Raw genomic sequence first — 23,440 nt, 5'->3', positions numbered from 1 at the left:
TCATTCTTCCCACTGGTCGCTCTTTTGCAACTAACTTTCTCAGCTGGTCGCACGAGCACATGATTTGATGGCAATATTATTATACTTTTTTTTTTTGCGCTACAACATGGTTGAGTCTCAAAACCAAAGCATCTTTGTTTGGATCATGATTAAAATGCAGTGGTTGCCTCTAATTTTAAATGGAAAGAGCACAGACAAAGCCTTAGTTTGTTTATATGAAGAGATTTATTTTATTTGTGTTACTTATTTATTTGATTTGGGGCTTGTTTTAAATTTTCAATTTAGTTTTGTTATTTACATTTACATTAAATTTTGTCATTTAGCAAACGCTTTTATCCAAGGCGACTAACAAATGAGGACAATAGAAGCAATCAAAACCAACAAAAGAGCAATAATATGCAAGTGCTATATTAGTATATTATTATAGTGTTATATTTCAATTTCACAAAGAAACATACAGCATTTTGTCTAAGCTATAATAAAAGGACACATTTAATTTATAATTTGTCTTAAATCTCATTTTGTAAAAAAAAAAATTGTGAATCGAATCGAATCATGAGTTGAATGAATCGTTACATCCCTAGTGGGAATCATCTTGGAAGAAAACTTTGTAATGGATGAACCGACCGATCTCAGGCCTTCTATGTCCATTTTTTCAGACTGATTTATGCTCTGTACCTGGACTAAGTGCTTGAAAAGAACTTTATATTTTATTCAGTAGGTAATGCTCAACCTCGGAAAAGGTGAGTTAGCACCTAAAATTCAGTACTGCCAATATTGTGAACTCAGAGTGGAATAAAACCATATAGTTTTGATGCCGTTTGTTGTGATTCTGAGATAAACTGTTTTATGTTAGTTTGTTAAACTAGTTTTTTCATGTTTTATGGGGAAATGTTTTCAGATAAAAAATTCATGTTTTGTGGTGTTTTTAAATGAACATTTGGAATTGAATTAAAATAAAACAGAAAATTGCATGAATGTTCCTTTATTTGTTTGCTTTTTTTCTTAATTTTCTAGCTTTAACAAATTGGAAAAATAAAACAACTGATATAGATTTAACTTGGAAATTACACTAAAAATGTTTTCATTCATCCAATTAAAAAAATGTCGGGTAATGATTCACATCTATATTTTTTCACTTGAGCAAATGAAAAATAAATAACTTGCCCTAAACAATATTTTCTATGTCATCTATATAATCTATATTTTTTAACTTGAGCCAATGAAAAATAAATAACTTGCCCTATACAATATGTTCTGTCTATAAAAACTATAAAAATAAATTTCTTATGAGAATTTTTGTTTTGATTAAATCTATATTTTTTTGTTTGGATCAAAAATAGAATTTAAATTAATTGACTTTCTTCAACAAGAAAAATATACTTTGTGCCAGGTTTTATAAAATAGTTTTCATAGACATAGAAAATATTGTTTAGGGCAAGTTATTTATTTTTCATTGACTCAAGTTAAAAAATACAGATGTGAATCATTACCCTAAATTTTTTAATTGGATGAATGAAACATTTTTTCCAGTGCATCACTAAAGGATTCTTAAAGGAATAGCTCATCCAAAATTGAAAAATTGCTGAAAATGTATTCACCCTCAGGCCATTCAATATATGGATGAGTTTCTTTTTTCATCGGAACAGATTTGGAGAAATGTAGCATTGCATCACTTGCTCACCAATGGATTCTCTGCAGTGAATGGGTGCCGTCAGAATGAGTCCAAACAGCTGATAAAAACATCACAATAATCCACAAGTAATCCACACCACTCCAGTCTATCAATTAATGTGTTTGTAAGACACTTTTTAACATTTTTTTATGTAATTCATACATACACAGCCTCTCTCTCTCTCTATCTCTCTCATAAATGAACAATTGATGAATTACACTTTTCTGAGAATAGAATATTGAAGTGGAGATCGCTAAACTGCAAGATAACCAGTGTTTTCAGAAAGCAACCGCACGTACACAGGGTTGCCAGGTTGACAAAGATAAGTAGCATACTTAGCAGATACTTCCGTATTGCACAAGTGGGAAGCTCTGTTTCGGGGATTACGTCTGTTTATATCAGGCAACCTCGGTTGTGTTCCTCTGCGGCCAGATTAAACCTTGTTGTAGCCTATATATTATGCTCTATTCATTATTTTTTAGAAACCTTGCACTTTTCTACTCCGTTTTAAACGTTGTTCTTGTATTCAAATTAAGCGCGGTCCACTGCTGCACACGTGCCACAATATCGATACAGGGACAGCTGTATCGATACTCGTATCGTCAAATATCTTGTGACGATACATTGTCGTATCGATGTATCGAACACAGCACTAATATATATATACATATATTTAGAGTAGTGTAAATCAGACAGTTCATCACGATACAATATGATATTGATTCTCATACCCAGCGATATGATATTTGTTGATACCTCAAAAAATTCTACGATAGGATTATGATACGATTCGATTCAGGAGGATATCGATCGATATATCGATATCATGATATTATGTACCTATTTTACACAACCAGCTAAATTTTTATTAACTCACAAATACAACCGAAATATATAACATGAACATTTATCTGAAATTTCCATATCATGTTCCCCAAAAAAATAGGCCTAGACTATTTTTTTTTTATAATAAAGAAATATAAATAATTAGACAAAAATCAAGTCATATATAAAACCAGTAATCTTATGACACAATAACAGTCGATTTCTTACGCGTTGCTTCGATACACTGCATCGCATTTGATCGATGTGTCGATCCATTTTATATATATATATATCTCCATCACCTGCGTGCTTTCACATTGAGCAGCATTAACTACACAGAGCCGTTGTTCAATGACGAGCTGCGCAAAAAATCCATATATATACATATACATATATATACATATATATACATATACATATATATACACATACATATATACACACATATACATATGTATACATATATACATATACATATATATACATATACATATGTATATATTTACATATACATATGTATATATATACATATGTATATATATATACATATACATATACATACATATACATATATATACATATACATATATACACACACATATATATATAGGCCTTGTTACACTTAATGTTGTCACATTTTCCTGATTAAATATTAGATAAAAAAAAAAGAGAGAACAAATATAATATATACATACATACATACATACATACATACATACATATATATATATATATATATACACACACACACACAGTTTAGTAAGAATAAGAACAGGATTCCTCATGTGTCCCATAGGCTAGCTATTTTAAGATGCTGGGAACTCTCATAGACACATGCCATTGGTATGTATCTGCAAAGTCATCCTGTCACATCCAGAGCTGACGAAACCGACGGGAACAACATTACACGCTCAATCAATCAAACTGACTTGTCAATAAAAAGCTCCCCAAGATTGTGATTCAGTAAAGAGCATTTATTGCAGCAAACTTGCCAATGATCTATCTTTCAAGAACATTCATTACCATTTATTAGCATACTTTGGGAATTTGTCAAGTTTTCAGGGAAAAACAAGGCATTCTTACTATGAGAGAGTCTTGCCCAATCAAATGCACATAGAGGAAAGGTGGCATGAGGTGTTACCTTACATCCTAAGCTTTAATAATGTCTACTGCATTGAAATCTGAACTGAATGAATGTACTGCAATCCTGATGCTAATTTAAGATCTAGAGATTCAGATTTCTCTCATGGGGAACACATGAGGGTTTTTTTCTGTATCTCTAGATAATATCAGTGTTTAAACCAGGGATTAGAAAAGGTTTGAATAAATTTTGTGCAGACTGTAGTAGAAAAGCAAGATCTGAAATGTAACAGTGAAAAAGTTATTTAAAAATGCTGATAGTCAGTTAATAATAATAATATTTTGGTCAAATAATTTCACTTTTGTCAAGTTATGTGTCAAAATTTTGCTATTAACCATTCTTTTATTTAATTCTAACTGGTTATCACTATGGATACCGCAAAAACGTAAAAACTCTATTTCTACTCATTAAAAGGTTTGAAAATGAAAAACTAGGAAGGTAGAATGACGTCAAAAAGATTTGCATACGCAGGGTAATATTTGTGGAAGTGTACATCTCGCTGACTAGAGCCTCTCGCTGACTCTCCATTTACTCTTATCTGATTGGTTAATTTTTTCTTGCGTTTGAAACGCGATTTACACCTTTACAAAGCTTCTCTTGCGCATGCAAATTTAATTTATGCTTACAGTCTTATGTACACTTCCACAAATATTACCCTGCGTATGCAAATCTTTTTGACATCATTCTACCTTCATAAAAAACATTTAGTTTCAAATCCAACTGCATGTCACTCAATACCTGCTCAGAAACGTCCGCTTGGAAGACCAGCAAGGAGTGTATTTACCGGTTTCAAGGAGGAAACATTATGAAAGAATGGGGACTGAATTTCTTCAGAAAGATTTCGTTGACATTTTTTTTTTCATGTTATCTCTGTATAATGCTTAATAAAATACTTAATCAAATTTATCAACGCTGTTTTGTTTACAGGGGTAACCGCTGTATTTATGCTTGTCCAAAAGCTCCACATAATGTCAGAGAGTGAATCTGCATTTTCATTCAGTACGTGCTTTTAGCCTTGTCCAGACTGCCAGCCCAAATCTGATTTTTGTGCATATCCGATTGGAATCCAATCTAGATGACTGACTGTCCACACTGTGTATCGCAAATACGATTTGTGTGTCCCGTAGCGCTCTTTTAACGGTTAGATACACCTCGAATAATAAAGAGTTATTTAACTTTCTGGTTCATAGATTAGGTATTTCAAATGGATCGCATATACACACAATGTTTTTGACGGGTTTCTTACTTTCAGACTAGTCACTTACAAAATTTCCATTTAAACGACTTTGAAATTAGTCTTAGCGCACATCCCTAGTTCTATGGATGTTAAACGTTCTTCACTGAACCATCAATGCCAATGAAGAACCTTAATCTTTTATTTTTTTAAAGAGTATACAACACTAAATACAGTTTACAGCAACAAGTGACACCAATTTGTGATGCTCGTTTTCAATTTTGTTGTTAATTGCAAGCTCCGCACACAATAAAAATCACTTTGCTCCAAATTCCAACTTCACTTAAGATAACAAGATAACACACCACATAATGTTGCCTATAATGAAACAACATATAAAACAGGAATATGTGGAGTTAGCCAACAACCACCTCTTTTTTAACTTGTGAAACTGAAGCTCAATGACCTTTCAACTTGTAATCATGAATTTGACATAATAGATTTTTGCTAGTTGGAAACTAGCAATTATGTTAATTCCAACATGACGTGAACATAACATTACCATCAAACATGTTATGATTAGCTGTGCCACTTTTAAACATTTTTGCTTTCAGTGAGGACATAAAAATGACTTGACGCTGGAAACGTGCTGCGTCGTGTCTGGTTAACTCAAGGTGTTAGAACTTCTCCACAAATAGCAGCATGTTAACATGTGAAATACAATCTAAACTGGCCGGGTATGAAATGCACTAGTTATTTCGTTCAAAGCAACAGGCGCCGATGTCGTCTGCTTCATATTCGGCTAGGGCTGCACGATAAATCGCATGCGATATTTAACGCGCATCTTATCAGTAAAGCCGGTTCTGTAATCAGCGGTAAATCTCCATCACCTGCGGGCTTTCACATTGAGCAGCATTAACTACACAGAGCCGTTGTTCACTGACGAGCTGCTCAAAACCACGTTCATATTCGCGCGATTTTTTGCGCTATATTCGGCTTGTTTTTTCTCAGGCCTGTTGGTCTATTCCCATCTGCCTCTGGGAGAACAGAGAGTGTGAATGTGTTTGTGAGGGTCAACAGCAGGACACACAGCCCTCCGTCTGTCTGTGTTCAGACGAACAGAATGAACCCAACCCGGTCCAGAACAGCTGACGGGTGAACGGAGAAATGACACCTACTCCATTTTCATTTGTCACTCACATGCTCTCCATCTAATTTCCTCTAACTTCACATCTCGCTTCAATTACGCCCTCGCTCGCCCCCTTTTTCAACACAACGTGAATTTCAAAGCTCATTTGTAACATTTGTGTTCAGCTGTTCTGCAAGTGCCCAATTCAGTTTAGTGATGCTAATAACGTAGATAATAACGCAGAAACTGCTCACCTGAAATGTTCTCAAATGTTCTTTTAAACTGCATAATTATTCCATTTGAAAGTTATTTGAAAGAATGAACGTAAATGCTTATGAAATGTACCCATTAAATTAGCTACAAGTTGCTTTGGAAACAAGTACAACAAATACAAAAAACTACAACAAACACAAGTGAGCCAAAACATCTAACCAAACGATACTGATTCGTCTGTTTTAATACTCAAAGTGTACTTAAATGCACATGCTTCTGGATATGTTTCATATATATTCTGGATAACACATTTGACGAAATTGTTTAAAGACTTTGCTCCCATGTTTGGTTGCACCTGATTCGTCTCTTTAAAAAGCCAAAGTGCAGTTAAATAATCGCATCTTTTCCAAATATATATTAGAGATAACGCTCTTCTCCATCATTTGACAAATTACTGCTGCCATAATTACTAGGAAATATATATAGCCTAAATATCTCTTTTAAACAAAAAAATGAATGCCTCAGCCAAATCGTGCAATTACGTAGCGTGAAAATGAGGCATTTTCGTGCTGAAAAAAAAAATAATACAATTACTTAAAAGTATGTTATTTTACTGCATTTAATGCAGACGTAAACTGATTTGTAAGTCGTTTGTGAATAAGAGACAAGGGTTTGCGCAGAAATACTTGCGAAAGTGCTGAATTTTGTAGCGAATTCGCTCCTGTGAGCTTGATTCTTGATTAAACAGTTAAAATGTTAGTCATACTAGACGTTTTAGATCATACTTCAGACATTTGATGCCATAATGAGGAAATGTACATAAATGTACCAAAAAAATTACTGCGTTTTTGCGCAATTATATAAAAAACGAGGAGGCGTATTTGTGATGAAAAATGATGATTAAGCAATAAAAGTACACTATTTCAGTGCATCAGAAATGTCAGAACTCAGAAATCAACTGAATTGTGAGTCGTTCGTAAATAGTTACGAACGACTCACAATTCAGTGTATGTCTGTTTATAATGCTTCACGCTTATGTACTACTTGCGAAAGTGCTAAATTGTTTTCCTACGAGTTTGATTCTAGATTAAAAGGTTCAGACTGTACAAACTTTAGTCATAATAGACAGTTTGGATTTCATTTTAATGGAAACGAGACTATGAGAGGCAGAACTTAACATACAACGTAAATGACACAATGTATTCAACATAAAATGCTGAAATACTACTTGCATAACTGCAAAATTGTTTCGCAAATTCACTCCTATGAGTTTGATTCTTGATTAAATGGATTTATACATTTTAAATCATATTTAACCTGAATGAAAATGAGGCTATGAGAGGCAGAACTCGACGTATTGTTTTTGTCAAACAAATATGGCGTCTACTCTGAGGTCTACAGTAGAAATACACTGCGTTACGGTCCAGACGGCCTAAATTTGGGTCAGGCACCGAATCACTGTACCGAGCGGGATTACAGATGGGCAGAGAGCTAAACAGCCACTGGTTGGTGGCGAATGTGCCACACTGCATTAATGAAGCTCCAGTGAGCACAGAAGGAAATGTGATGGAGACGGTTACCTACTGACACAAACCCAGAGCGTTTAGAGATGAGATCTACATGAGATCTGAAGCCCAGACTCCTGTGAAGAAACACGGCTTCAGCTCAAAACAGGTACAATCAGATACAACACAGAGTGCAATATAACAATTTTGACCCCTGTTTCAATGTTCATTTCTGGAATTTCCCATCATGCATCATTATTGTCTGACTATATGCAAGTTGACATTTAAAGAGTCATTTGAAGCCCAAAAAATAATGCAATCTATGAACCTGAAAATCTCACAAAGGACTCAATCAAGAAAAATAAAAGCAATATAACCCGTCAATGCAAAATTCCCTCAGACAATCATCAAATATTCAGATTGCAATGGGTTTTTCAATTCCTAAACTTTCACATTTCTTAAATATTTGGTTCCGGGTATGAAATGCACTAGTTATTTCGTTCAAAGCAACAGGCGCCGATGTCGTCTGCTTCATATTCGGCTAGGGCTGCACGATAAATCGCATGCGATATTTAACGCGCATCTTATCAGTAAAGCCGGTTCTGTAATCAGCGGTAAATCTCCATCACCTGCGGGCTTTCACATTGAGCAGCATTAACTACACAGAGCCGTTGTTCACTGACGAGCTGCTCAAAACCACGTTCATATTCGCGCGATTTTTTGCGCTATATTCGGCTTGTTTTTTCTCAGGCCTGTTGGTCTATTCCCATCTGCCTCTGGGAGAACAGAGAGTGTGAATGTGTTTGTGAGGGTCAACAGCAGGACACACAGCCCTCCGTCTGTCTGTGTTCAGACGAACAGAATGAACCCAACCCGGTCCAGAACAGCTGACGGGTGAACGGAGAAATGACACCTACTCCATTTTCATTTGTCACTCACATGCTCTCCATCTAATTTCCTCTAACTTCACATCTCGCTTCAATTACGCCCTCGCTCGCCCCCTTTTTCAACACAACGTGAATTTCAAAGCTCATTTGTAACATTTGTGTTCAGCTGTTCTGCAAGTGCCCAATTCAGTTTAGTGATGCTAATAACGTAGATAATAACGCAGAAACTGCTCACCTGAAATGTTCTCAAATGTTCTTTTAAACTGCATAATTATTCCATTTGAAAGTTATTTGAAAGAATGAACGTAAATGCTTATGAAATGTACCCATTAAATTAGCTACAAGTTGCTTTGGAAACAAGTACAACAAATACAAAAAACTACAACAAACACAAGTGAGCCAAAACATCTAACCAAACGATACTGATTCGTCTGTTTTAATACTCAAAGTGTACTTAAATGCACATGCTTCTGGATATGTTTCATATATATTCTGGATAACACATTTGACGAAATTGTTTAAAGACTTTGCTCCCATGTTTGGTTGCACCTGATTCGTCTCTTTAAAAAGCCAAAGTGCAGTTAAATAATCGCATCTTTTCCAAATATATATTAGAGATAACGCTCTTCTCCATCATTTGACAAATTACTGCTGCCATAATTACTAGGAAATATATATAGCCTAAATATCTCTTTTAAACAAAAAAATGAATGCCTCAGCCAAATCGTGCAATTACGTAGCGTGAAAATGAGGCATTTTCGTGCTGAAAAAAAAAATAATACAATTACTTAAAAGTATGTTATTTTACTGCATTTAATGCAGACGTAAACTGATTTGTAAGTCGTTTGTGAATAAGAGACAAGGGTTTGCGCAGAAATACTTGCGAAAGTGCTGAATTTTGTAGCGAATTCGCTCCTGTGAGCTTGATTCTTGATTAAACAGTTAAAATGTTAGTCATACTAGACGTTTTAGATCATACTTCAGACATTTGATGCCATAATGAGGAAATGTACATAAATGTACCAAAAAAATTACTGCGTTTTTGCGCAATTATATAAAAAACGAGGAGGCGTATTTGTGATGAAAAATGATGATTAAGCAATAAAAGTACACTATTTCAGTGCATCAGAAATGTCAGAACTCAGAAATCAACTGAATTGTGAGTCGTTCGTAAATAGTTACGAACGACTCACAATTCAGTGTATGTCTGTTTATAATGCTTCACGCTTATGTACTACTTGCGAAAGTGCTAAATTGTTTTCCTACGAGTTTGATTCTAGATTAAAAGGTTCAGACTGTACAAACTTTAGTCATAATAGACAGTTTGGATTTCATTTTAATGGAAACGAGACTATGAGAGGCAGAACTTAACATACAACGTAAATGACACAATGTATTCAACATAAAATGCTGAAATACTACTTGCATAACTGCAAAATTGTTTCGCAAATTCACTCCTATGAGTTTGATTCTTGATTAAATGGATTTATACATTTTAAATCATATTTAACCTGAATGAAAATGAGGCTATGAGAGGCAGAACTCGACGTATTGTTTTTGTCAAACAAATATGGCGTCTACTCTGAGGTCTACAGTAGAAATACACTGCGTTACGGTCCAGACGGCCTAAATTTGGGTCAGGCACCGAATCACTGTACCGAGCGGGATTACAGATGGGCAGAGAGCTAAACAGCCACTGGTTGGTGGCGAATGTGCCACACTGCATTAATGAAGCTCCAGTGAGCACAGAAGGAAATGTGATGGAGACGGTTACCTACTGACACAAACCCAGAGCGTTTAGAGATGAGATCTACATGAGATCTGAAGCCCAGACTCCTGTGAAGAAACACGGCTTCAGCTCAAAACAGGTACAATCAGATACAACACAGAGTGCAATATAACAATTTTGACCCCTGTTTCAATGTTCATTTCTGGAATTTCCCATCATGCATCATTATTGTCTGACTATATGCAAGTTGACATTTAAAGAGTCATTTGAAGCCCAAAAAATAATGCAATCTATGAACCTGAAAATCTCACAAAGGACTCAATCAAGAAAAATAAAAGCAATATAACCCGTCAATGCAAAATTCCCTCAGACAATCATCAAATATTCAGATTGCAATGGGTTTTTCAATTCCTAAACTTTCACATTTCTTAAATATTTGGTTGTATTCTTAGTTAAAATCACATGAGATTTAAATTGACATCTGAGGACAAATTGGTATGCAGAAGATTTTAATGAATCGTGTTGATTGTACAGTAATTCATCACTTACTAATCACATCAAATAGAACATGTGCTCAATTATTTGGCCCATTTTCCCATCTTATTTGAATAATTTATGATAAAATTGAACATTTATCTAATTCTTAACAAATAATTTCTTCAGGCTACTGCCTTACTTCGCCCACAAAACTATTGCAAAAACACTTTACAATATATTGTCTTAGTCATTAACAAACATTAGCCTACATGATGTTGAAAAGATTCAACGTACATACAAATACGTAGCCTACATATGCAGATATTGCCTATATCAAAGTCAAATCAAAGTATCTATTCCCAGCCTTAGTCTGTTCATCAGATCAAAAAATCAAACGAATGATAGTTGGATCAGTCATTACACACCGAGCGTTACCGGGGCGGTGCCATGTCACAGTTAACCCTTACTATCCAAATGACTTCAACAGCCATCATGTTCATTACTAAAAAATGAGGATGCAGAGGTTTGCTTCATATGACAGAGATGAAGGTCACTGCAACCCTAATAAACATGTTAAATGTCTAGAAGCTGTCCATTTTTGGACATGAATATTTTATTTATAATTTAAATGTCTGTGGTTCAGATTTGGTCAATAATATTCAGCAAATGTCCATGTTTGGTCATTAATATTCAATTTATGATTCATCATATTCAGCTTATGTCCATATTTGGGCATTAATATTTAAATTATAATTATTAATGTCCAGGATATGCTCATATTTGAACATTAATATTCAATTAACAATTTAGAATGCTGTGCATATGTCCATTTCTGGACATTAATATTCAATTAATCAGGAATAATGCTCTGCAAATGACCTTATTCGAACATTAATATAAATGCATTATGAATCATGTCCAACATCATCATGAACATCAACATTATCAAAAAACTAAAAGACAGCGTTTTTAATATTTTCATCATTTAACTTGAAATGCACATTGTCTATCATATTCTTGATCAGAATCAGTGACAATCATATTCGTGTTTCCAGTGGCCTCAGAGGGGTCCAGCCCTGCCATGATGGAGATGCACTTGTTTTCCAGTGGCGCAATATTGCAACAAACGCCTTATTATGGTAACAAATCACTTTAAAGGCTTCACAACATGCCGCAGAAACATTAAATGCTCAAAAACGCTAATGAATGAGGGTCACTCACCCAGAACACGAAGGAATAGACGACGAGCAGCGTTTTGAGGCAGGTAATGACTGGTTTGGTCTCCATTCTCCTTGATGCCATGAGCGCAGTGGGTTTGTGCTGCTGTGATTCTCCGCTGCTGCGCTCCAGTCACTCTAGATCCGCCTGCCCAATCAGAGGGCGAGATTCCCCGCGAAGGACCCGCCCCGCTCCGTCAGGCTCCTTGCTGGCCAATCAGAGAAAGAGAGGGGGACGTTCAATTCCCGCCCTCGAGACGCGACGCCCTCTGCTGGTCGTCACATGACAGTGATGACAGTTGCGCTAAAGGTGAGGTAGGTGAAATGAAAATGTGATGAAAAAAGGAAAACAATTATTTTAATGTCATTGAATCTGCCCTTTATTGTTTTTACAGAAAATAACCTTTTTTTTTGTAAGTATGTAAAATATACATTTTGCCAATAACATTTAACCATTGATGTAAATAAAATTACAAATAGGCCTAATATTTTTGACTGTATATAATTAGCATTTAATATAATTTAATATTTAATTTAATTAAATTTTTTTTATTCTGTCTGTCCTTGCTTGACTTGGCATACAAATGACTTTTAAATAGTCTACATTAATTGTATAAGCTTATTGAAAACTAATAAAACTCTCATAATGTAAAACCCTTGGTGTCAATAAAATAAAATAAAATAAAATAAAATAAGTGTGTATTGAGAATATAATTCATATTTATTTACTTTTTTTTCCTTGTTTGACTTTGCATAAAATGAATTTGAAATACAGAAGTTGTATTAGGTTTGTATATATATATATATATATATATATATGATAGTCTGTAAACATTTAAATTACAAAAATTATATAACATTCTAGTGTGTTTGGGGCCCTAGATATTTATTTTACCAGTGCATATAAAATCTAAATCAACAGTGCTCGAAAAGTTTTAGATTCGAAAAGTTTAAAATTAATTAAAATAAAGATAGGCTAAACAAGACTATTATTTCCAAGTCAACTTCCCATCCTCTCTTTCTCAGTAGAAACCTCATGTGATCCTTCAGCCTAGTGTCAAATAAGTTCACAGCTCGGCTCCAGTTTTAGCACGCAGTCGTGCTACATTTGGCACTCCATATTTACAGCCTTTCAAGAAGCCGGAGTGAGATTTAACTCTCAGCAATTACAGCCACAACACAGCTGCTGTCACCTCGTGCTCGAGCCCGCGTGTGAAGACACACACCATGTGACGTGACCCCAGTATTAACACCCAACTTAACCTATATAGTGAACAAACCCACTCAAGGGCGTAAAATCGCAGCTGCGGAGGGTGTTTGACGCCACTGAATATGATAAGGCTGTGTTTACACTTGGCATTAACATGCGACCTGAATCCGGATGTTGTCCACATACACATTGAAAAGGCAAGTGTAAACGCGCTTCTGATCGGAATGTTATCCGATCAGCGTGTCCTGGTCCAGAGGTAGTCGAGGCAGTGTTGCCAACTTAGCAATTTTGTTGCTAAATTGAGCAACTTTTCAGACTACCCTAGCAACGTTTTCTTCCAAAAGCACCTAGCAACAAATTTAGCTATTTTTAAAATTTATTTGCCAACATTTAGCAACTTTTGATAAGTGACTCAAACGATAAAAAAGGCACACATTTTCCATCTAAATTACACAAAAAGAGGAAACCAAAGGTGCCTAGCAGTACACACATCACATGAATGAAGTTAGCTGCTATTTGAAATTGTTTAATTTAATAATAATAATAATTGTTAATTTATGATACACCTTGTTAGTAGCTTGTACTTGATTGCTGATCAGTTAGTGCACGGTAAGGAAAATATCTAGAACAATGAAAAAGGTACTAGTAATTTTCCAGGACATTATCCATTATCCATTTTCCATTATCCATTGTAACCATGTAACCCGAAAACACAAAATACAATGCGTAATTTAAAATGTAAAAAACATGTGAATAATAATTACGGAAAATTCCTTCATATTAGTAGATTTTGCCCTATTTTTACAGACTTTTCTTAGAGTGTAGCATACTAACTACTGACACACTGCTTGAAACTATAATTGTTCAGAATGAGTAGTTTTACTAGTTTACTAGCTAATAAAAATAAACTTGTAATCGTTCAAAAATGTGAACGTGTTAAATAATTCAATTTTGTATTTAAAATTAGTTATTTATATTTTAATATTATATTATGTATTTATATTATTTTATAAACACATCTAAATTAACATAAAAAATTTATTTTTTTGCTGAGATTTGATGCAGACACAATTTTGCATCGTGATTACGCAATGACGCCACCGCGCAATGACATCGCAACATCATTTAGCAACTTTTAGCAACAAATCAACATTCCTTTAGCAACTTCCCCTGAAAATTAGTTGGCAAGACTGAGTCGAGGACGCATTGTGATCGGATCTCAGTGTAATGTAAACGCAATCCAGCCATCGTGTCTGCATTCGCAGGTCGACATCATGCAAAACCCCGCCCCCTCTCTCCCGATCAGTCGGAAGAACAGAGCGTTAGTGAGACTCGTACATTTATTTTGATTTGTAAAATCTCCTGCGACTGAAAATAGTTTTCGACTTTGGTCGACTTTGCACCGCAGACTTCTTTAAATATTGCGCGGGAAATACAGATCCGATGTGTTATCCAGATCGAGAAGTCAGCTGATGTTGCCAAGTGTAAACGCGCCGTGTCCTGATTGTCTGATGATCCGATCTGTTTGATCCGATCACAGTGATCGCATGTTAATGCCAAGTGTAAACGCAACCTATAGGCTAGATTGCAGATAATAATGTGTATAAATAATAATAAATAATGTGTAAAAAATATATATGTATTTATATGTGTGTGCATAGGCTATAAGGTGTGAATATAGATTTTTATATCAAAAGATATTTGAATATATTATGTATAATAATTTGGATATTTATAAGAAAATATTCCAAGAAAATATTTCAAGCGTAGCCATTGTAGATCATATCAGTTTAATATCAAAAGAGACATTTCGTGTTAGAGTCTGTTTCATCTTTGACAGTCCAAAAGAGTTCAGTTTCATCATCAAAAAATAAATGTAAACACACTAAACATATAAAAGTACTACTGTAAACTACAGAGAAATTATCTTGATTAATGTAATATATTTTAGGCTTTGTGAGACCCATCAGATTTGTAGCGCTTTTTAACCCAAAATACTAAAGATTTGACTCTTTCTAGTGTTGAGAAAAAGTGCATGTTCATAAAATGACATCATCTCATACCTGAGATTCAGAGTTTAAAACAAAATACAAAACAAACTACATAAATATAGTTTTAAGTGCAAAAGCATAATTTGGTCATCATGTACACAAACATTATGTAACTTTGTTCCCCATCAGTTTTTATCAAAGTCTCTCTCCCTGAGTGCTGATTGGTCAAAGGTGTACGCAGAATATTTCAGGTGACCAATCATCAGAGGGTTTGAAGTATTCAGATGCTGATTGGCTCAAAGCCACACAATCTGTTCTTGCTTGTGATTGGCTGTTAGAATTGTTGTTGGTAGTGATTGATACTGGTCAGAAGTTGCAATGCCTTGTCTACTCTGTCTGTATGTCTGAAACCAGGAAGTTCAGCCGACAACAACACCTTCAATACACATACACACCCACGCCCACACACACACACACAGAAATGTTAGTGTTAAGTTTAAAGTTCCAACATACACTCCCACACCCACACACACACACACAGAAATGTTAGTGTTAAGTTTAAAGTTCCAAAACAAATATACTATACAGACACACACCCACACCCACACACACACACAGACATGTTATATTGTTAAGTTTAAAGTTCCAACACACACACACACACACACAGACATGTGTTATATTGTTAAGTTTAAAGTTCCAACATACACACCCACGCCCACACACACACACACACACACACACACACACACACACACACACACAGAGAGAGAGAGGAAGAGAGATTATAAATAACTATACAAAGAAAAAATTACATTTATCTTTTTATACACACAGTATAATGTTAATTGTATTTCAAATGACTGAAATATGTTATATTCATATGTATAATTCTCATTAAATATAATATATATTATATTTACATTACATTTTTCATTTTTTTATGTTGTATTTTTTCAAACAACAGAATATTCATATGTATTCATATAAGAATAAGTTGAATCTTCTAATCTATTTATTTTAATATTTAGATTTATGTATATTTACATAATATTTATAAATGTTTAGTAATTTGTATTTTAACTGTATATATTCAAAGGCATAAACGTACTTATAACAATAATAGTTATATTTTTTCTATACACAGTATAATGTTAAATGTTTTTAATGCCTCAAATAATACATAATCTTAATTATAAAATATAATATTTCTATTTTAAAATATACAATTTAGTATTTTTTATATTTGTAATTTTCTACTTAATTATTTTACATGTATTTGATTCAAGCAATAGAGTAATTATTAATTATGATTATTTTAATCTACTTAAAATATATTTAGATTATTATATCTTTTTAATGTATTTATTTTTTGTATATGTGACATTGTAATATTTAGATTTGTTTATATTTAATTCATATTTATAATTGTTTAGTATATAAATATATTTTATATATATATATATATATATATATAAATAAAACATGTTGCATGCATAAAAATAAATTTTTTATATATAATATATGCTAAATGTGTTTCAAATGCCTCAAATAATACATTCTTTTTCATAAATACAATATTTATATATTTTTAAAAGCTGTAAAAATGGGTTAAAATAATCATGATTATTCCATTTTTACAGAGTAAAAAAAGAAACATTACCAATTATATACATATATAATTTAAATAATATATTAACTAATATATTCATATTCTAATATCTAAATTAAATGTTTTATTTGTAAGAATTTATTTCTTAATTATCTTAATTTCATAAATAACATTTTAACTTTGGCAGCTGTAATTGTGAATGTCTTTGGCATGCCTACACATGTCTGTTGATGTTAAACTCTACCTTTAGTCCAGCGAAGATCATGGATACTCCCCTCAGCTCGAACTGTTTGAGCAGTTCAGTCAGTTCATGGATGACAGTGAAGTCTATAGAGCTGACGTGAGCACAGTCCAGAACCAGACAGCGCCGAGGAGACACTGACAGAAGACCACAGACACAAGACCATGAGCACTCAAGGACATCAGCCGCGGGATTGAAAGTGTGTCTGTCTGTCTGTCTGTCTGTGTGTGTGTGTGCGTCTGTGTGTGTGTTTGCATCTGTGTCTGTGTCTGCGTGTGTCTGTTTGTGTGTGTGTGTGTGTGTGCATCTGTGTCTGCGTGTGCGTGTGTCTGTCTGTTTGTGTGTGTGTGTGTGTCTGTGTGTGTGCGTCTGTGTCTGTTGTGTGTGTCTGTGTCTGTGTCTGTGTCTGTCTCACCCTGAAGATCGTGTTTGTACACGAGTCTGCTGAGATGCTCCGTCACGGGGAAGTTCAGCCCACTGTCCAGCTCCAGAAGCAGCACGCCGTGATCAGACACCTGAACACAGACACACAAACCTGACTGACTGCTGCATGGGAGTCATTTTACAGTGAGTGCCATTTTCATACATCACACTTCATTTCACATTCTTTATGCATTTCACAAATTATGTATTTTTTCCCAAAAAAACAGAAAAATATTTGAACAGAACCATTATTCAATTCTACTTACAGCAACTGAAGTGTATTTAGTGTATCTAAATATTTTATTATGCTATTATGAACTAAATAAGTTATGTATTTTTTTTTAATAAAATGTGTATACAAAAGTATATATATATATATATAATGAATTTAAATATTTTCTAGATACAATATAATGTTAAATGTGTTTTACATTTTTCAAACAGTAAGTGAAATGCATTTACTTTATTCTATACAAAAGTGAATATTCTTTTTAATATTTATACATTTAAAAATACATATTTATATCAGCTAGATAGATATTTTACTTGAGTGATATGTAAATACTAATTATATTTAATATTTTTATATTTAATATGTATACTTTCAACAACTAAATGCATTTTTTTCAATAGAAAAATCAATAATCAATAATATGTACGTATTTTCTAATTATTTATAATATTTAAATAATTGTAGATTTTATATATATTATATACAACATAGCGTTAATTGTTTCAAATGTTTCAAATAATTAATATTTTTAATTATATATTTTAAGTAAATAGAAATGTATTGTATAATATCTTTTTTTTTAATTTTTACAAAAAATAATAGTCATGACTATTTCAATCTACTAACAGTCCAATTATCAAATTAATCATTTAATTATTAATATAATCACACTTTATTTGTTTTTTTGAGACATTTTGAATAAATTGTCGATTTTATGGTGATTTCTACTAGCACACATTCTAAAACGCAAACAGAAAGTGGATTTCTAGAATAAAAGTCTTTCATTTACAGCTCACAGTTTGCCTTTATCATATACAGCTATTTCATAAAAAATGCACTTGCAACTCACTTTCACTTTGGGTCTGGCCACGATGTGCAACAGCATGAAACCAGAAACCACCACACCTCCCACAATGCCATACTGCACCTCCCAGAAACTGACCACAAACGTCACCAAGAACGGCAGCAGATCAAGTCCTGAGAGAAACAACGAGATTTCAACAAGAATAAATGTTGTATATATTTAAAAATGTTTCTTTGTTTGAATATGTGGCATAAAGTCTCACTCTTGACTCTCCAGAGCTGGACTGGCACTCTGAAGTCTATCATGGGACTGACGGCGCAGATGATGACGGCAGCGAGCGACGCTTTAGGAATGTAGAAGAAGAGCGGCATGAGGAACGCCAGCGACAGCAGCACTATAACACCTGCCCAAAAACACAGACTTTCAGACGCTCTCCACATTTTAAATGACAGCCTGATGGCAAAGAGTGTGTGTGTGTGTGTGTCACCTGTGACGATCCCTCCAGCAGGTGAACACACTCCGGTTTGAGAGTTCACAGCGGTTCTGTCAGAAAGCAACACATAAAAACACTTAGAAAGTGAAGAATAAACCAACAGACACTTTAGTCCTGGCGTTGAGCTTGCAGACGGACCTTCCGAAGCTGCCCGTGACGGGATACGCCGACACGAACGAGCCCAAGATGTTTGTGAGACCTGCAAAAACAACATTATAATGAGAAACAACCGATTCACGCTCTGTTAAAACTTCATAAGCGAGGAGAAACTCTCACCGATGGCAAAGAGCTCTTGGTTGGCATCAATTCGGTAGTTATTCTTGCTGCCTGCATGGAGAAAAGAGTGTAAAATGTGTCCAAACAGCATCTGTGTTGGTAAATACAGAATACAGATATACAGGAAGGACACTCTGAAGCTCTTACTGAATGCCTTTGCAATAGCGATGCTCTCTAAGACGCCCATTAAAGGAATGACAGCCAGACCGCCGCCTAAGTCCTGAGAAAATACACCTGATTGGTCAGTAATGATCACTATTCCACTAGATTGGCTACTTAAAATCTCTAAATTGTCACATATACTTTACTAGTATTATACTATTACGCGACAGCTCAATTTTCTGAGGTCCAAGGATCATGAGGAGGCCACGAGGGGGTGCTAGAGGGTGCTTTTTAAATATTGACTATTTTTATATTATGTATTATTATAAAATATTTGATTATTCTGTTGATGGAACAATGGCCCTAGTTTTTAACATTAAGAAATAAAAACAAATGTATTTTCTATTTTGAAGGTTTATAGATCTGACATCAATAGTGCATAGAAAAAAGTAATTAGAAAAATATATTTAATTATTTTTGGCTTTAGTACAATGGTATAAATTTTTTATAATAATATAATATAAAGAATATATAAAATATTTTTATAAATATTAAAAATAGTTTACATTTTTGTTTATAGAAAAACTTTATCTTTATAACAATATATTACATTATAAGGATAATTATAAGTTTTTTCTTACACAATATCAATGGGTGTTTACCTTGAAAACACAAAAAATATTCAGTTGAGCTTTCTTGGATTGATTAATTAATTAATCCAGAAAAGATCATTTAGTTCTTTTCATTTAATCATAAAGCTACAACACCTGTAAGTGCATATAATAATATTTTTTAATAATAATCTATTTTATATTTTCATATTATTTATAAAAATAATAATTAGAAAAATATATTTAATTATTTTTGGCTTTAGTACAATGGTATAAATTTTTTATAATAATATAATATAAAGAATATATAAAATATTTTTATAAATATTAAAAATAGTTTACATTTTTGTTTATAGAAAAACTTTATCTTTATAACAATATATTACATTATAAGGATAATTATAAGTTTTTTCTTACACAATATCAATGGGTGTTTATATATTCAGAAAATATATGGATGTCTTTACACTTAACTTCACATTTAATGGTGAAAGAAAAATTTATTTTGTGGGTATTATTTTCCAAACAACAGAATAATAATGATTATTCTAACCTATTTACAATTTATGTTTATTATTTTATAAATTTAATGCATTTCATTTTTGCATATAAATAGTGTATGTATAAAGTATATGTATAAATATATATACATTATTTTAAGATTATTTATATTTAATTAATATTCAAATATTTTATATTTTACATATACAACAATGTTAAGTGTTTCAGATGCCTCTAATAATTTACATTCTTAAGAAAATTACATATAATTGTATTACTGCAGTATATCATCTTTTAAACATTCTTACAAACAACAGAATAATCTTGATAATTGTATTATATTATTATCCGATTTATTTTTATTTTATAACTTTTTTAAACAACACATTTAAAAGTTGCTCTAAAATGTCATGCTACTATTACTGCTACTACTAATAATAATATTATACATGTTTTAAAAAAAACAATACTTAATATATTATTATAACTAAACATGCTTAAAATAGAATAACAATAATTACTATTACCATTTTTATTATTAATATATTTTTTATATTATTTATAACCATGGCTGGACTTACCATTGGGCTTGACTGGGCTGCAGCCCATGGACCCTGCCTTTACCCATTTACGTTTGTTTGATTTGTTTAGTTATATGCCAGTCAGAAATTATTAGCCGCATTTCCACTGCGCACTCAAGGGTGAACAGCTTCCAACTACAACCTTCGAATATTTCATATATTATTATTTCTAAAAAAAACAAATATTACATTTAGCCTATAATTTAATTTATTAATTAATTAATTTACATTTCATCATAAAAAGTGATGAAAATGTTATAAAAGCAGCAACAACAACAATATAAAAGGGTCAAAGACGAGACGTCACCATTTTGGTGTCCACATCAAATTAAATTAACAAAAGTCATTTTAAATACATGACACTTTTAGTTTTTTGATACTTGAAACCCCCTTTCCGACCCAAAACCATTTGTTTGCTTCCATTTTCATTCAATTATAAAGCTACAACACATTTAAAAAGTGCTCAAACTGTCAAAAATAACTATTGTTATTATTATTATATATATTTATATATACATACACTGAACAAAATTATAAACGCAGCACTTTTGTTTTTGCCCCCATTTTTCATGAGCTGAACTCAAAGATCTAAGACTCTACTGACAATAATTTAATAATAATTAAAAATAATAATTTAATAATGTATTTCTTAATATAAACATGCAGTATTAGATTTTTTTTGAGGTTGCTTTTTTGGTGGGGGTCCTTACCATCAAAAACTACACTACTATCGCTCACCTTTGCAATGTCACTGAAAGTAATCACCGTGCCATTGGCTACTGTTTCTGAAAGGGGCGGGGCTTTGAACGGAGGCAGTCCTTCGGCAGTTTTTCCGGTGAGACTGAAGAAATGGTGACCGGTGACCTCTGCGGAATACGCAACACCCGTCGCTGCTATGACGACCAGAGCGTTCCGCACTGCGACACAAGAAATATGTATAAATATCTGTCGGTTACATTATAGATTCACAAGACTTTTTTGAGCACTCACTAGTAGCTAAACTCCACACCAGCCTTCGGGCAGATCGGACGAGGAGAGGGGCCTCGTGTTCAGACGAACCCAGAGAATTCTTCATCAGCATCAACATGACCAGGAAGAACAGACAGCACAGACCCAGAATCACATCTCCAACTCTGAGAACACAGATGATTGAGATACACGCTTAGACAAGAGGATTTAACACAATAGGAATTAGCAAAATGGTGAAAGCTCATTGGTCAGTGTGCTCACCTGGCCTCAGGTATCTTGTGGAAGGTGTAGTAAACCTGTAAGAAGAACTGCTGTGGGATCTCCTTCAGACCCAGAATATTCTGCACAACAAATGATGCGGATTGACACAACTCTTCAAAGATCTTCAAGGACATTTAAGAAACATGCAAATGAAATGGTAGGAGGTGTAAGTGACTGCGAGACTCTGACCTTGACCTGGCCGAAGCCGATGGTGACGGCCGCAGCACAGGTGAAGCCTTTAATTACTGGATGTGAGATGAAGTCCAAGAGGAAACCTAATGAACAAACATCAACATCAGATCAGCTGATTCAACCTAGTAAAACATCAAAAAAAACCTTGAAAACACAAAAAATATTCAGTTGAGCTTTCTTGGATTGATTAATTAATTAATCCAGAAAAGATCATTTAGTTCTTTTCATTTAATCATAAAGCTACAACACCTGTAAGTGCATATAATAATATTTTTTAATAATAATCTATTTTATATTTTCATATTATTTATAAAAATAATATTTCATATATTATTATTTCTAAAAAAAACAAATATTACATTTAGCCTATAATTTAATTTATTAATTAATTAATTTACATTTCATCATAAAAAGTGATGAAAATGTTATAAAAGCAGCAACAACAACAATATAAAAGGGTCAAAGACGAGACGTCACCATTTTGGTGTCCACATCAAATTAAATTAACAAAAGTCATTTTAAATACATGACACTTTTAGTTTTTTGATACTTGAAACCCCCTTTCCGACCCAAAACCATTTGTTTGCTTCCATTTTCATTCAATTATAAAGCTACAACACATTTAAAAAGTGCTCAAACTGTCAAAAATAACTATTGTTATTATTATTATATATATTTATATATACATACACTGAACAAAATTATAAACGCAGCACTTTTGTTTTTGCCCCCATTTTTCATGAGCTGAACTCAAAGATCTAAGACTTTTTCTATGTACACAAAAGGCCTATTTCTCTCAAATATTGTTCACAAATCTGTCTAAATCTGTGTTAGTGAGCACTTCTCCTTTGCCGAGATAATCCATCCACCTCACAGGTGTGGCATATCAAGATGCTGATTAGACAGCATGATTATTGCACAGGTGTGCCTTAGGCTGGCCACAATAAAAGGCCACTCTAAAATGTGCA

At 33.3% G+C, this 23,440-nt stretch overlaps 2 protein-coding genes and 1 long non-coding RNA gene across 3 annotated transcripts in view; 1 reads left to right on the top strand and 2 right to left on the bottom strand.

Annotated features, from left to right (window-relative positions):
* Positions 1-12,123, bottom strand: part of LOC107704418 (tetraspanin-7-like) — a 36,704-nt gene extending 24,581 nt beyond the window's left edge. Inside the window, exon 1 of the mRNA XM_016507338.1 lies at positions 11,977-12,123. Coding sequence (XP_016362824.1) covers positions 11,977-12,057 — 81 coding nt within the window. The 5' untranslated portion in view covers positions 12,058-12,123. The remainder of the gene's footprint in view (positions 1-11,976) is intronic.
* A 7-nt stretch (positions 12,124-12,130) lies between these two features.
* Positions 12,131-23,440, bottom strand: part of LOC107704413 (sodium-independent sulfate anion transporter-like) — a 22,134-nt gene continuing 10,824 nt past the window's right edge. The window contains exons 4-16 of the mRNA XM_016507334.1: positions 22,470-22,555; positions 22,281-22,360; positions 22,041-22,183; positions 21,789-21,967; positions 19,403-19,475; positions 19,256-19,306; positions 19,118-19,178; positions 18,974-19,029; positions 18,749-18,889; positions 18,532-18,659; positions 17,442-17,541; positions 17,030-17,163; positions 12,131-12,276 (exon numbers count right to left, since the gene is read on the bottom strand). Of these exons, the coding sequence (XP_016362820.1) occupies positions 12,190-12,276; positions 17,030-17,163; positions 17,442-17,541; positions 18,532-18,659; positions 18,749-18,889; positions 18,974-19,029; positions 19,118-19,178; positions 19,256-19,306; positions 19,403-19,475; positions 21,789-21,967; positions 22,041-22,183; positions 22,281-22,360; positions 22,470-22,555 (1,319 nt within the window). The 3' untranslated portion in view covers positions 12,131-12,189. The remainder of the gene's footprint in view (positions 12,277-17,029; positions 17,164-17,441; positions 17,542-18,531; positions 18,660-18,748; positions 18,890-18,973; positions 19,030-19,117; positions 19,179-19,255; positions 19,307-19,402; positions 19,476-21,788; positions 21,968-22,040; positions 22,184-22,280; positions 22,361-22,469; positions 22,556-23,440) is intronic.
* LOC107704420 (uncharacterized) overlaps positions 18,953-23,440 on the top strand; it is a 23,706-nt gene continuing 19,218 nt past the window's right edge. The window contains exon 1 of the long non-coding RNA XR_001635959.1: positions 18,953-18,968. This is a non-coding gene — a long non-coding RNA (uncharacterized LOC107704420). The remainder of the gene's footprint in view (positions 18,969-23,440) is intronic.

The sequence above is a fragment of the Sinocyclocheilus anshuiensis genome, unplaced genomic scaffold, assembly GCF_001515605.1.
Source record: "Sinocyclocheilus anshuiensis isolate Anshui unplaced genomic scaffold, SAMN03320099.WGS_v1.1 scaffold1546, whole genome shotgun sequence".
Classification (NCBI taxonomy): domain Eukaryota; kingdom Metazoa; phylum Chordata; class Actinopteri; order Cypriniformes; family Cyprinidae; genus Sinocyclocheilus; species Sinocyclocheilus anshuiensis.
This window is presented reverse-complemented; position numbering and strand designations above follow the sequence as displayed.